Genomic DNA, 15,656 nt, shown 5'->3' on the forward strand with positions numbered 1-15,656 from the left:
CAGGTCCTCAGAGTGAAGCATAAATGTTTATACGGGGACATGCCTGGTCACTCAAGGGCTTATAGCTGATTAGGACACAAATCTAATTCCTGGTATAGCAGGGGGCTTGCGGCTCAGCAGCTAAGACTTGTAGCATTAGCTGTTTCTCAGACAGCAGATCCTTTTACAAGTCCATAAAGAAGACGGGGATCGTAATCAAGGAGGCTTCTGGGCGTGTCTGCTCACACTCATCCTGTACATTAATCTGCCAATCTGGACAGGGTCTGCACATTTCCTGAAAGTGATGAGATGTGAGTGAGATGTCCTGTGGCATCGTAAAGTCAGTCTGTCAGTGTGTGTGTGAGTGTGTTGGGGGTAGTGTCAGGAGCTGAGTGTCAGGGTTACAAGAGAGCGTGTCACTGATTGCATCTCAGCCCGTTGGGGGGAACACAATGATATCCAGCAACTTGGAGAGAAGTGAGGAGGAAAAAAATTAGTTGAAGAGGCCTAGAACAGCTCACAATTTTCATTATCCCTGCATCCCGTACTCCAGCCGGCGACTGCTTCAGTTTTTCGGTAGGTCTCAGCGGGGCTGGAGTTGCTTTCTTGTACGCTGTCCTGGCTTCATTGGAAGGTTTTGATGCTTGATGTGAAACGAAGTGGATCTCATTTGGGGGAAGAAGGAGTCTGATACTCTAGTCTTACAGCTCAGCCAGGAGAGAAATGAAACTAGTGTGGTGTGAGTGCGAGTGTGTGTGCGTCTTAGTCAGGAGGCAGTGGAAAATGGCTGGTAATAAACACTCCTGACACACCGGGGCTCCAATCCTTATTCCACTCAAGGGTTTTTTTGTGGATTAGTCACATTCTCATCCCTCTTGTCCATATTTTCGAATCACCACCTGCAAGACTGTCCCTGGATTATCAACAACTTTGGGATTCTAACAGGAACAACTCAAAAAGATATGCAGTTTATGTGCGAGCGGATCCATCATGGTTTTGTCTACCGTGGGGCGCGTTCTCAGCAGATATATGCAGAGCGGATACGACACAGCTGGGTCATGGGTTGTGAGAAATTTGCATTTTTTGCTGTCATGCACGTGGTAATCATTATTCTGTGCAGGTTTGCACCTTCTCTAGAAATGTGTGTCTTGTGAAGCATTCTTGCTTTGGAAAATTCAATTTTGTCACCAACGTGGGGTGATGATGGTGATGAAGATAGGCTTGTATCAGATTTCTCCTAAAACACACCAATCAGGATAACCTTCTCTGGCAATAAAAGTCCCTTCTCTGAGGGAATATTTTTTAATAATCTATTTTGACTGAACTGAGTGATGAGGATTACAAATCTTGTCCTAAGCAAAGTATAGTTGAGAGTTCTTTTAAAGCTTTGAAACATTTACCTCCATCGTTTGGGAATGGAGGGTAGAATCTCATACAGCTGTCTCAAAATGTGGGCGAGTAAACCCAAACAGTCGGGGTAGCTAGAAAATATGTAAGTCCAATATGTGAGAAAATATGTGCGAACAGACCTCTCATTTATTCTGTCAAATGTTTCCCATGGTTTATTCATGAAATGTGTCCTCTAACTTGTCAGACGTATTTTTCAGCAGGAAATTAGACACCAGACTCACTTTATGCTCAGTAAAAGCTACAGTTTAAAGAGTTTGTTCAAGAATACAACAATGAAACAGATTTTGAACTGGCTTACATCTCCGTTCTGCAGGTTGTTTCATCATAAGTTTATGTGGCTATTCACAGGTTCAAATTAAAGTACTTTTTACTGGAGGGACTTTTGAATAAAGCCATTATTCCTTTATAAATAACTCCCTGCCTGTTCTATACAAAATATAATGTTATTGATATTTTAAGATTAACAAATTCCTCTGTGCTTGTGCCACAAAGATACTTTTCCATTTCCATGTATTGTTGTGAGATGGTTGCATTGATCCCCAAGTTTTCAAAAACCTTGAATTGTACAACCAAACAAAAACAGTAACGACAGACGTATGAAGAGAATACATTTCTCATTTTGCAATTTACCATCTCTTTGAATTTGTCTCAGTGTCATAGGCAGTTGTACTAAAATGCAGAAGATAAACGTGTTTTTCATGGAAACTTTTCTTCTTGCTAGTTATCCAGAGGATGGGATACGTCACTGAATTAACATGCCTATCATGCAGCAGGGTTATCATTTTTTACAAAGGTTTAAATTAATAATTAAAGCTTGGTATGAATGTGTCAAAATGTCTACTGCCATCCCCATGTGGGACTTATTGATTTTCTGTCTTTAAGAGCATGTGACACTTGGCAGATGTCAATCTTGAGTCCTGTTGTGGGAAAGTAACAAAAAAGTGAAGCTTGATATTTACCCCCCACCCCCCCCCCCCCACCCACCCCCCCCCCCACACACACACACACACACACACACACACACACACACACACACACACACACACACACACACACACACACAAATTGAAAAAAAAACAAACAGTTGTTTTTGAAAAACTCTGAAAAACAAGATTTTCAAGGACAACTTTTAAACTCTGGGAGGATGAACTTGATTTTGAAGGCTAAAGCAGGGGGAGGGAGGAGGGGAGTCTTCTTTATAAAGAGGAAGTCATGTGTGGCAGAGTTCACAGGTGAGGTTTCAGGGGTGGGGGAAAGGGGGAGGGACAGTGTGAGGGGGATAAGTGTGTTCCTTTGAAGATGAAGCAGATGGATTAGTGTTATCTGAGCTCTTTGCTTCCCTTCCTCTGTGTCTCTTCCTGCAGGTAGAAGGAGCGGACGGCCAAATGGACTAAAAGAGTGACCGAGGGGAGTTTGGAAATCTGTGGAAGAGAACTACAACCAAAAGAGGGAGAGGAGGGGGTGAGAGAAAAGAGTGAAATAATCCAGTGGTGAGCGTCTCAGGAGAGCGTCGTGGTGAAGGGGAGGGAGTTGGATGCCCAGCATGCAGGCAGCATGGAACGGGTGAGGGAGCAGCGGCCTTTCTGCTCGCTGTCCAAGAGCCAGAGAGACCGAGAGAGATTCTGTGAGAGAGACAGAGAGGATCGAGAGCGACGTTACACCGCCTCCTCAGCCGACCGGGAGGAGGGAGCCTGCCGCGTACCCACTCAGAAATCCTACAGCTCCAGTGAGACGCTCCAGGCCTTTGACCATGACCCTTCGCGGATGCTGTTCGGAGGCAGAGTCAAGGAGATGGTGCACAAGGAAAGTGCAGAGTACAGCAGGCCAGGTTAGCAAGCTACAAACATTTACCCGAGGCACTTGCTGAAGGATTTGTCAATAACTGCATATGAATCTTGGCAATATGAGCTAATGGTGTGGTTATTCAAGATGCTACAAGACAATTTAGTCTCTTTTTCAAGCTCACATCATCAGTTTGATGGCCTTCACTACAAAAAGTAAGCTCAGTGGTTAAAGCATGTTTTATTTCTTCTACTCTACTGAGGGAATGTGAAGTCAGACATTCCAGCTTCGTTGAATTGTTAAAAAGACAAATGTAACTAAATTCCTGTATCTTTGCTCTTTTGCTGGGATGAACAGTGCGAAACATCATCAGCAAACTAACAAAGATGCAGAGATTTTGTGGTTTGTTGTGTTTCCTAATTTCTGCCATTTTAGGTATTTTGGCTTCTATTTTATCTGTGCAAGTTTGACAGGATTTCACCACACTATGCCAGGATGCTACAAACTGGTAAACACAATTAAACAGAGTCAAATGGCGACACAATTGGGCTCTATTTTCTTCTTATTATTTTTTTTTTAAATCAACATTTATTTCTATGCTGTAGAACTCTGTGGCCTTATAAAATTCTCATACCTGACAGGATTATGTTTAGATAATAAGGAGAAATGATCAGTAAATAACCCTTTACTTTAATTGGCTGCTAGAAAGTGCTCTGGTTTCTGAAATTAAAAAGTTTCTGCAGTTTATTCTGTTTTATGGCACTATTCAGGCATATATGAATGCAATTAAAAAAATCTATCCATTCACTCCCTTACATTTTCTTGCTGCTAATTGGTGCCCATTTAGGTATTAATGGTGTTCTGATGAAGTTGTGGGAGGAATTGTAGCTTTCTTTATTTCTTTTTAAAGTCTGTCTGTTTAATGTTAACGACTGTTTCTGACATCGTCTCAGTAAATGTCAGTTTAAACATTATTAATGTGCTGCTGGGGAAAGAGCAGGTTTCGTGGAGACGAGGTAAATCTGCTCTATCTCTCCATCTGTGTGTGTGTGTGTGTGTGTGTGTGTGTGTGTGTGTGTGTGTATTTGAGAAGGAAAGAGGGAGGGAGAAAGAGGTATCATATACCAGCTCTCGATCTTCCTTCTTTTCTAATGATTCCCTTTTTTAATCAAATGTGAAGTCTTCTTTTTTATTGTTTCCAGAACACAGCACTCTGACTTTGAAAGGTCTACTCTGCACCATCCTCACAGACAGAAAAAAAAAATACATTTGACATGCAAACAAAAAACTAAAATCAATAAAAGACTTTAAAACTTACCTTTCCCATTTTCAAAGTTTTTGAATATTTGAAAATAACCCCGAACATATTTTTATTCTTCATCGAACGCTTTTTCTTTCTGATCTTATTAAATTCAAAGCGCAATTCGGTCATCTCAATCATAATATAGTTTTATTTTATGCAATAGTTTATTTTAGATATACAATTTTTATTCTTCACTGTTTGACCGTCTGTCTTATTTGTTTGTTTTGATCATTTGGAACCTGACTCATATACAGCCCCTCTTATCACATTGTGCTCGTGTAATAAAGATACATGTTTTCGATCTATTCTGTTTCCATTTTAAAGAGTACTTTACTAATTTATTTTCAGTTTTTGTTTTCCAAAACATAAAAAAAAAGATTTAGAAAAATTATACAGTTAATAGAAAACATTAAAATGTAAGATGACCGAACTTGTCGCCGACAATATGTGTGTAGTGTAAGTACAAATTAAAGAAACCGTGTTTCACAGGAATTCTGACCCAAAATTAATCCCATATAAACGTCTAAAAATAAAAAAATACAAAAAAAAACTGTCATTACTTTACCATACTGACCACAGAAAAATGGCAGAAAAAAATTATCAAATCAAACAAAAAGTCATTAAAGTGAGTGTAAATGGATATTAACTAATACATTTTTGTGCTAAAGCTCTGTTTTCATTTTTGACTGAAGCAGGTTTTGTTTTTTTCTTTTTTTGCAGCATTCCTGCTTCTCTTTAAAAAATATATATAAATATTTATTTTGCTCGGTGAAATGCTGTTGTGTCTCTAAAGACATGTCTGGCTATTATTTAATTTGAATTAAACACAAGTGCCTGAAGTAATCCAAAAGGAACAGAAAACACTTTTGTGTTAATGATTCATCCTGACAGGGGCTGCTTCTGAATATGATAAATAATTATGATGTAACAGGATTTTTCTCAAATATTCATGATGCTGCACTCAAGACACTTGACTTAAAGGGTATTTGTTTTGGGATAAACTGTCCAATCAAAGTAGGTCATTAGGAAATTACACCCTGTTACAACATGTAGCTTTATCTACTCTATGATTTAAATCTAAGAAACTTTTCAAGTATCCTGATAAGTTGATGGGTGTTAAGCAGCTTGGGAGGATGCTTTAATTTAACAATTACCCCCTCCCCTGCACCCTGCTCTTAGGTTAAGTGTTTTTTTGACGTTGCCCCGCTCTTGGCCATTAACCGTGTTGTTGCTTGGTCTGTTAACTTTACAACTTCTGTCATTCACAGGCCAGACGTTTTCACTGAGGCAGCTCGGGATCTGTGAGCCGCCGCCTCGCAGGGGCTTGGCGCTCTGCCCCGAGACGGGCCTCTCCCACCCGCTTAGCAGCTACTCCCGAGGACCGGTGGCTACAGAAAACCATGAACCTGTTTCACCGGAACGTACCATGACTCTTTGGGGAACAGGGGCAAAGTCTGGGCAGAATTCATGCCTCTCCAGTCGCTCGAACTCGGCACTCACGCTCACTGACACGGAAATGGACAATAAATCAGACAACGAGATGGGTGAGTGGGGCACGCTTTGCATTCTTTGTCCTCAAAATGCTGATTTGTTTGCGGCTCATGCTTTCCAAAGAAAGGGGAATCACTATGTAGAAACAGCAGCAATAGGTTGGATTATGGTTGGGTGCTGGAGACAAGGCCCTGATTGGTGGAAGGAAGTGGAGGTGTGATTGGTTGGGGCTGGTATCTGGAGAGGCTTTTGCAGCTGCTTTTCATTGGATCAAAGGCGTGATTCCTCACCCGCATGCGGAAAAAGAATTTGGCCTTCTGATTGAGCAGTTGCTAGTCACCTGGTCCTTCTCCACAGGAAGCAGAGGAGTTTGATAAAGTTTCCCCATGGGCTAGCGTATAATCAAAGATAGCTTTGTGTGCCTCAGCCCGAGATTGTGCTTAGAAATGCTGCAGTGGTTGACTGGGCATGCACAATAACTGATTAAATGGGTACAATGGTTTGAAGTGCAAATTTGTTCACGCTGGAAACCTGAGACACAGTGTTGAGCTTCTCTTGTTTGAAGAGGGTAAACCTTTGTTGCGTCAAATGGAGGCAGGCAGTAGATTTATGAGATAGCAGCCTATCTGAGTTGTCATTAAATATAAACTATAATGAAAAGCAAAAATGTTATGTTGCTCGCTGTGTGAATATTTATACCTGAAGTGTTCAAAAACTCTTTTTGTCGTTAAAGAATTGCATTCTTTGATGAAATCCTTGTGGTGTTTTCTTTACAGTGGGTCTTTTATTTTGAAATGCATCATGCTTTCTCAGCCTGTGCTTTAAATGACTAACATTTGCCCTTTCTTCACTGAATTTATCCTCTCAGCTTCTTATGTTTTAGAATAAATCTTTAAAAATTCATCTCCTGATGCCGAGTGCTTCCGACGTTCCCCATCAATCATCCTCGTTTTCATAGCATGAGCCACTGCCATTACAACACATTTAACGTAAAGCTCTAATTATTTTTTAGAAACTGATGATCTCAAAGAGTGGCAGGCGGTTAAAATAATTAGGCTTGATTACACTTTCCCCTGGCGAGCACATTAAAGAGAGTGAGGGCAAGAAAAAGGAAAATGTCTTGTGTTCATGTGCTATCAATTTTGATTCTGCAAACATTGGCTTCAGTCTGACATTTGAGACAAGTCATTTTCTTAATGGCAGTATTCATCATAGGGAGCTTGTCTCCAGGGAGGAACCAGAGGGGGGGTCTGAGTAAGTCTTTTACCTTTTTTTAAAAATGCCATCAGAACCCTAAGAGATGTATTTTGATCCAGTGTCTGGCCTTCTGATTTAGCCCAATCCACTACATACATTTATGAGGCACTAAAAGCTCAAGCTAACCACAGAGGTGTCGGTAAACATAACCTCTGCCTCTTTAGCGCTCGACTCGAGTTGTATTTGTTGCCTTACATGCTGGGCACGAAACCATAGCTCCAGCTACTGCTTCATTCTGCAGAAAAGATACTCTATTGAGCTTCGATTGCACCTGCCATCCAACACTTCAGCTGTATTAGCACACACACACACACACACACACACACACACACACACACACACGCACACACACACACACACACACACACACACCCCTTTAGCATGCCTCCTCTGGAGTTTCTATTAGAAAAGTCTAAAGGAGCTGCTTTGGATTGGCTCTCTAGTACAGCATCCCACTGAGACTTTATCTAACTCACTATTGTCTCAATTAGTTTCATTAAAAGGGAAATAAACAGACGTGCTAGATCTTTATCCCAGGTGCCGTTCCTTTTTACTGCTACAAAAAGCAACAACACCAAAGAGCTCATTTATTTAAGTGTATGTTATGTTCTGTTCTTTTCAACTGCACTTCATTTTAATATGCAGAAACTGTTCTGTTGGAAGAACAATGTGAGACGTGGTGCAATTTAAAATTCCAGCCCTGCTTTGTTCAACTATTTTTGGATTTAAAGTGCTTTTTTTCCCTCATCGAGATTTGAGCCGGAGCAAAGAAAAACCTTGCCACAGTTCCACCTCTATAGATTCTCGCTTTTTTTTTTTTTTTTTGTCAGGAGGCATTGCACTTTTGACTTTCACTATTTAATGAAGCAGCTTGGAGAAATGACCCATCCAAAGGTTTCCATCAACTGAATATGCATGCAGAAGTTCCAACAAGGGGCCGTTCAGCCCCACTTATTCATAAATGAACTCAATATTTCATTCTAATTTGCTCTGTTCTACAGAGTGTACGGCACAGACAAGTACCGGCAGAGCTTCAGCACGTTCAGAGAGCGGCGCATCTGCGAACGTTAACCTCGCTGATCCAGAAGAGAAAGAGGTTCACCTTTAAAGGATGAAACCAGAGTGGTCATCTTGTCCATTTTGCAGCTTTGAGTGATCCGCTGAGTGCAGCCACTAAGAGAGAGAATGAGAGTGGTCGTTCTCTGAAGTGAGACATTTGCATTTTGGCACCAGTAAATGAAGTATATTTTTCAATTTCTCTGCAATAGAGAGCACCCAGCCTGTGAAAGAGAGGCCATTTTTGGTCGACTGAAGTTGTTTCACATCCACGTTTTTTGGCATTATCATACTTGCTTTTAAAAGCCAGACCCATATTTGCTTTACAAAGGTCCAAGCTGTGAGTGTTTACACTAGTCATATCCTTTATGACTTTGCATGGAGGATTTTTAATGTGAAAAAAGTTATGCTTAAGTGAATCATTCTGTTAAGCAGCCTTTATTGATTTTACACTTAACATAATCCCCTGCCACTGACAGAATCCCTGCAAAACAAAATCCATTGATTAAAGCGTCCAGATTATTGGTTTTCTTGTTGTGAGAATGACCAAGTGATCCTAAGGAGTCATTGCATATCTCAATAACTGGATCCATACAGTTTAAATATATATACAATCTGCTGCCTCCTACATAAACTTTGTCCAGGCCACCGAACACTTCAATGTGAGTGTTTTATTTCTTTATTTATTTAGTTTTGCTATTCAAAGCTATAAGACCGTTGTTTCTAAATGATGGAGGACACACACAATGCCTGTTTCTGCACATGGAAAATTCAGTCTTCAAAAACTTTCTAAAAAATAATATTTAACTCAGAGCTTCAATTCAATTCTGTTAATTGAGAAACATGCATTTTGTACTTTTCCAGAGCCTGAAGTCATGTTATCAGATTATTAATTTATCCAACTAATCATCCAACACCCAGTGACTGACAGAATGAGACAGATCCTTACTTTTAAGAAGAAAGAGCCAGAGAATGTTTGAATCTTTTCCAAAAACATGTTTCAGTTAACAAAATATTTGACATTTGTTTTACTTTGGATAGATTTGGGAAGCTCAACTTTCACTACTTTGTAATTTCCCTGTTGATTATTAAAGCTCTCAAAGAGACACACCAGCACAATAATTAAAAAATAATGATCTACTTAATCAACGTTTTTTTTTCTTGGCATGCAGATTTTAGCTAACACCACCACTTCTTTACACTTGACAGTGATGCCTTGCAAAACACACAAACACATGCTAGCTACATGGACACAATTAGATACACACACTTATATCTTCACAGAAAACTTCATGTGACACGAGGACTGTGTCATGTACCAGCTGTGTTGTGTTGGCACTTCATGCCTGTAGGGAGTAGTGCATCCTCTTTCTTTAAGTTGCTTCCGTATATAAAAAAGGAGAGAAATCTTACAGTTAGATAAAGTGAGAGCACATGGGGCTTTAAACAGATTAGAGTGAGTTTTATTTTATTGATAGCAGTTGTAAAGTACGTTAACTGCTGAAGATTAGAGGAGTAGAATTAATTCATTTATAACCCTGTTTTATGGGAACAGTATGATTTCATTTACTATATCTGCATTATAGTTATGTGTTCATGGTAAGTAATAAGAAATATGTTGCTCTAGTTAGATTTTTTCTTGAAAGGTTTCTTGTAAAGAAAGAAAAAGGCACACAAAGAGAAACATATTTCCGTAATTTTTCAAACACTGATCAGAGATGGACATACGTAGATTCTGAGTTTGTTTTATTAAGTGACCTCGGTCTTTTCTAAAGCATTATTTGTGCCGGGAATTATATATTGAAAAATTGTTCAGACATTGGCTTGCATGGGTTAAAGTGGGTCACTTGACATCCCTAGGTAGCTCAGAACTACTCTGGCGAGCAGCTGTGAGTGAAACATGAGGAAAGTGTTCAGGTGGATAATGGAAGTAACCATGCACTTTGCTCTTCTTGTAAATTGGAGTTTTACAACTCTGTGAAGGACTGAATGCAATTTCATCATCCGGTTTGCTTTGAAAAGCGTTGAATTCGAGATTTAAAGCTTAAAAATTGTCCTTAGCAGTGCTGCCACTTCTGGTAATAAGCACCAAAGAAATAAATTTTGCATGAAGACAAAAATGTCCTTTTAAAGAAGTGCACAAATCACTTTGTAAACAAAGCCGGCTGGAGCAGCAGCTCTTTGCAGGTTCCAGGCCACTGTAGTGCTTTACTGTGATGCATTTTTAATGACTCAATATTAAATTATTAGACTTCAGGTTCAAGTATTTTTTATAAAATATACATACTTCCAGCTCTGAGGTCAACGTATCGCTGCTGTATCGAAGTGGAGACAGAAATATTTCTTCCACCCTTATGTTGACTGCAACAGCTTCAGAATCAATATTATACCCTTCATAAAACATGAATGACTGCTAGAAACAGAAACATAGCACGGCCCAGTTGAGTTGTATTCCTAATAGGGTGTGAAAAAAAGCTAAGGCTGACTTGTTAGGTAGTGCAGCTACAGCGCTGCCGCACCTTGTGACAGCTCTGCGCGGCTGTGTAAACCGTCACACATGGGGGTTTGTCGTTCGGCAAAGGGCCTTGACGTCTCCTGACCCCTGGTTAGGAAGGAGGGACTCTTCTGCTGCAACGCCTGTCATCTTTTGTTAGAGAAGCATCAGCTTCACTTTCTGTCCAAAGTAATTCTGGTGGAAAAAAAGGATAACCCCCTTTGATGTTTCTATGCTGGATGGATGCAGCAGCAGTCTCTTTACTGCCATGTTCATGTTTGGGACTGTTTTTAGGGAATTTTTCCAAATATTTCTGAATTTCTTGCTGTCAGACATTTTTTGCAGTTGACTATAGTTCCCAGATTCATTGTAGTAACAGTGCCAGTATAAGGTTAATTAAATCAGTGGAAGAGTCACAGCAAAGTGTGCTGTAGCACAGCAAGCACCAAAGGCTTTTTGGGTGGGAGTATGAAAGCATATCAGGCCCCCTCCAACATTTTTCTCTGTGTGCTCGTGTTCATGTTCTCCAACTCGGCACCTCTCTCTCCCCACTTTGTGCATACACACATGCACACACACACACACACACACACAAGTGCACACACCAACTCTCTCATGTTGCACTTTGTTTCTCACTTTATCTCTCCAAGATTAAAAAAAAAATCAAGCAGAAGTGCAGAAATCTACACACACACACATGTAGAGACACTCGGGACGTCACGTTGATGAAGGAGACGCACCATCTGTCAAACTCCAAGCTCAGATCGACACCTCGTATTGTGACAGAGGAATCAGCCTATTGATCGTCGCAGGCAGAAATCCTCCCTCGTCACTTTCTCAATTCAATATGGCACAAGACGTCCATGAAACGAATAAATAACATACGATTTTTTTCTTTTGGTCAAAAGGGCTGGCCATCTGTGATGTTTTTTCGAAGCTCCCTCCAAAACCAGCAGAGGAAAACCAGTTTCATCATTTGCTAACAGGAGCTGGGGAGGTGTCTCGGTGATGTTTGGGATGAAGCTCAAAGAGAAGGCGGCGTTTTGAGTGCCGTCATTTTTTGTCATCACTCCCCCTGCTTGCGGAGCTGTCACCACTTAAGTGCTCATATTGTTAGAGCTCTTGGTGACGGGGGGTTGTGGGACTCGACGGTGACATGCTGAGGTGTCACAGCAGGTGCTGTGCTCATCGGCGTTGTGAGCGAATGTGGTTCTTTCTATTTCGGAGAGGCTTGAAAAGCCCTGAGGAGGTCAGGGCTCTGTTTGTGTGAGGAGGGAAGGTCTCTGACATTTAAACTGTCTTTGAAACAAACGAACGGTCCGTCTGTGTTGAAACTCTATCCGTGTCAGCAACTATGAAATATCATGCAAATGCTTATTTTTCTTTCTTCTGAAATACTTTTTTTGTGAACACAACAGCAAAAGAAAATGAAAACTTTCTTTTTGCGCCACAGCTCCCCCCCACAGAGTGGATGATCTGATTAGACTTTGGAGTGTCTTGTTGTATAAATTTGCATTATAATAAGGAAAAAACAGATTTCTTCAAATCTTCCATCAAAACTCCTCAGTACTGTTGGGTGAGATTTCATCCTAACAACCTCGTGCAGGACATGGATGTTCATTCAGATACTTTAAGATCTTAAATTTTTCAAACCAATTGCTTTACATGACTTATCTTTAAGATGACCACACTTGTGAAGTATTTTCAGCAGTTATAAGAATTACAATTCTAAATGCTAATTATCAAACAATAAAAAATTGATCCAACATGAGCACTAACCATACTAACTATTGTTCTCTTATTACAGGTCTAAACATCTTGGACTTCTAAAGATAAGCCACATTGACCTGAGGGGTCCATATATAAATCTTAGTTTGAGACCTTACAGAGAAAGAGAAGGACTTGACTTGTTAAAAAAAAGGCTTCAGTACAGCAAGTAAAATGTTCCTGTTAAGTTTTGGAACAAGATGTACGACTTACAGTGTAATACTTGGGGCAGCTGTAGTTCAGTGGAGAGTGCAGGGCTGCATAATAATTGGAAAAACATACATTGCAAAAAATTTTCACCAAGCAATGCATATTTTGAAAGAAAAATTTCAGGAATTCAAACATTTTAATTAAACAAAACTCACCATTCTCTCTTGCATGTGTCTTACACAACACTACACTGTACAGTATATGAGTTACAGGTAGTGAAAGTAAACACATTATCTGCCCATATGTGTGCCACAGCATTAATGAGCCGTGGAACAGGCAGTAGTGCAGCTTTAAAACCTGTTTCATATCGAGTATCTGCAGGGATATTTGTAATGGCAGCATAAATATGTGCATGTTTACATTTTTCAGTCACGTGACACACAGACACAGTGTGCATGCACAGCGGTCCGTTTTCTGAGTTTGAAGTGAGATGCATTAAAGTGATGTCGAAAAGATGTGGCGTTATCATGGAACTTAAAAAAAAAAAGTGACAGTACTGTGAAGTGTTCGAGGTCACATATCCCATGATGCATGCATTTCACTTTCAAACGATAACATGTTTCAGTCCCAGCAGAGTGGGTTGTCTCTTTCCTGGAAAGTCCCATCACCTGGTTGGATCCCAGCAGTCCCATTTTGAAGTGTCCTTTGGCAAGACGCTGAACCCCACCCCCTGCTCTCAGTGACATAGTCAGCACTGTATGAATGCAAATTGGTGTCCCAAATTACCCTTTGGGATAAACACTATGATACTCAAATTGTTAGGATGTTCCCTGATTTTTTATACATAGATAAATGGAATTAATTTGTGCTGATAGTCCCATAGTGACACCAAAAAGGTGAAAGTGACAGGTTGTGAGAAATCTCTTTGAGTGGTCAGAAAGAATAGAAAAGAGCTCATTTTATTGTTTGAAGACAGTTGTAAAGAAAAAAACTGATGGCTTCATTGGAAGTAGGGCTTCTCTTTTTTTGGCTTGTTACATCTGAAAATAAGTTTCATGTCTGGACTCGTCAGGTCAATGTGGTTGACATGAAGTGTGATGACTTATTTAGACTTGTAATAAAACAAATACACTCAGTAAATTTGACTCGATTTGGTCTCTGCTTGAGTTTGTGCTCTTTTCACACAGGGAGCTGTGTCCTCTTTCTTTCCCTCTATCACATCGGACATTTCTTTTGTTGTCTGATGCCATTGAACATGCATTTTTCAAACTACACTCAAAAATTAAATCAAAAGCATCACTTAAATGGTATCAAGGTTTTATAGATTTTAGGATATGAAGTATAAGAAGACACTAAAAGAAGTGACATCACAAACCATTAAAAATTTTGGCTTAGCTTTACATGTACAGTGGCTATAGTCCTTATTTCAGTAGTCAGAGGTTCAATTCCTGTCCTTGTCCCCTTTGCTGTGTCCCTTTCTCTTTATTCCCAACATTTCCTGGCTCTCTTCAGCTGTCCTGTCGGAAAAAAAAGGTAGAAATGCCAAAAGTTGTAGCAGCTTCCCATATTTCTCTGTCTTTAAAGTCAAGATAAATAAATTTGCCTTTTTTAATTCAACCAAATCTGATGAAAATAAAGATTTTCCCAATTATAACAGTTTGTCAAGCATGACCTATTAGCTTTGATTGAACAGATTCTCAAAATGAGAAGCATAATCACAAACTAATTTAAAAAAGACATCTCAATAAGGCATAACCAACAGTGCATGCTCCATTGGACTATTTTCTATTGCAGAGTGAAGTCGCTGATCAATAAGTCCATTAACAGCAATTTGAATTATGTCAGATCTACTGCAAAGACTTCCAAGATGATGTCATCAAATCTCTTCTTCTGTGGTCTTAAAGTAAGCAAATAACCCAGTCCTCTCAGTTGAAAAGCTTTAGCCAACAGTAAATTGACTTTAATCTAATTTTAATCAACTATAAGAATAGTAGCATATTACCCAGCCCCGTTCCAAAGATTGACATGGGTGTAGTGTAGTGTTTTTTCCAACTAACCAAGCGGGTTTCCAGTAAAGCACTTGTTTAAATGAGCTTTTGGGTTAATCTGTCAGGGTTACTGTTATGCAGCTGCACTGTAAAAAGCCATTAACTCCCTCCAACATCTATTTTCTGCAGCCTTATCAGCACGCATCAACATTTCCCCCATCCAACTTCACTTTCACCCAAGCTTTTGCAGAGCATCCCTGACAACACTGTGTGGGTCGGTGCTCCGCTCAGTCTAATCACTCCGCAGTGCCAGACTGCAGGACATGTCATTACGATTAGGAATTACTCTGCAGTTGTCAATTACGAGGAGGCCACTATTTACCGTCCTCAAGAGAAAATGGCTCATTTCACTTCATCACACAGCCTAATTGAGTGATTGTATTACCACGCGATACGGAAATAGTCGGGAAGCCATTTTAGATTCTATGAATATCAATGGAAGAGACAAGAATTAGCATGTTGGTCCAATTGTGTTGTTGGTAATTACATGTCGGGAGGGTATCTCCTCAGGAACCATCAATGATTTCTTAACCCACAGATCCATCCTCATCCTCCTGAGATGACCAAAACAAGACGTATGGGAGGTTATATGTCTCACTGATTGCTTGTAGAGTGGTAATCAAGGAAATGTAGCTTACTTTTTACACCTTTGACAGATAATAACCGTGGGAAGCAAAATCAGATGGGAAGAAGCCAGGATTTACTGCAGTATGTGGAACTGCATTTCTCATTTATACATTGCCAAAAATAGATTTTTCTTCTTTTCCTGGAGCACCATTGAGTGTTCAGGCATCGTCCCCAGACTAGCGCCAACCCACAGATCTATTTGGATTCATGTCTTCCCTCTTTTACCATCTCTTCTCTCTCTCCTATCTGGGGACGTGCGGATATTTGCTATTGTCATGGTGCTGTGGCTTTG

At 40.0% G+C, this 15,656-nt stretch overlaps 1 protein-coding gene across 5 annotated transcripts in view; it reads left to right on the forward strand.

Moving 5' to 3' along the window:
* The window catches only part of LOC141793369 (teneurin-3), a 177,423-nt gene that overhangs the window by 13,175 nt on the left and 148,592 nt on the right, over positions 1 to 15,656 (forward strand). For all 5 annotated transcript variants that reach the window (XM_074674011.1, XM_074674012.1, XM_074674013.1 and 2 more), the window contains exons 2-3: positions 2,754 to 3,217; positions 5,743 to 6,018. In XM_074674011.1, coding sequence (XP_074530112.1) covers positions 2,944 to 3,217; positions 5,743 to 6,018 — 550 coding nt within the window. In that variant the 5' untranslated portion in view covers positions 2,754 to 2,943. The remainder of the gene's footprint in view (positions 1 to 2,753; positions 3,218 to 5,742; positions 6,019 to 15,656) is intronic.

This window comes from Halichoeres trimaculatus, unplaced genomic scaffold (genome assembly GCF_033239565.1).
Source record: "Halichoeres trimaculatus isolate MK-OKI-2021-1 unplaced genomic scaffold, fHalTri1.1 fHalTri1_scaffold_7, whole genome shotgun sequence".
NCBI classification, from domain to species: domain Eukaryota; kingdom Metazoa; phylum Chordata; class Actinopteri; order Labriformes; family Labridae; genus Halichoeres; species Halichoeres trimaculatus.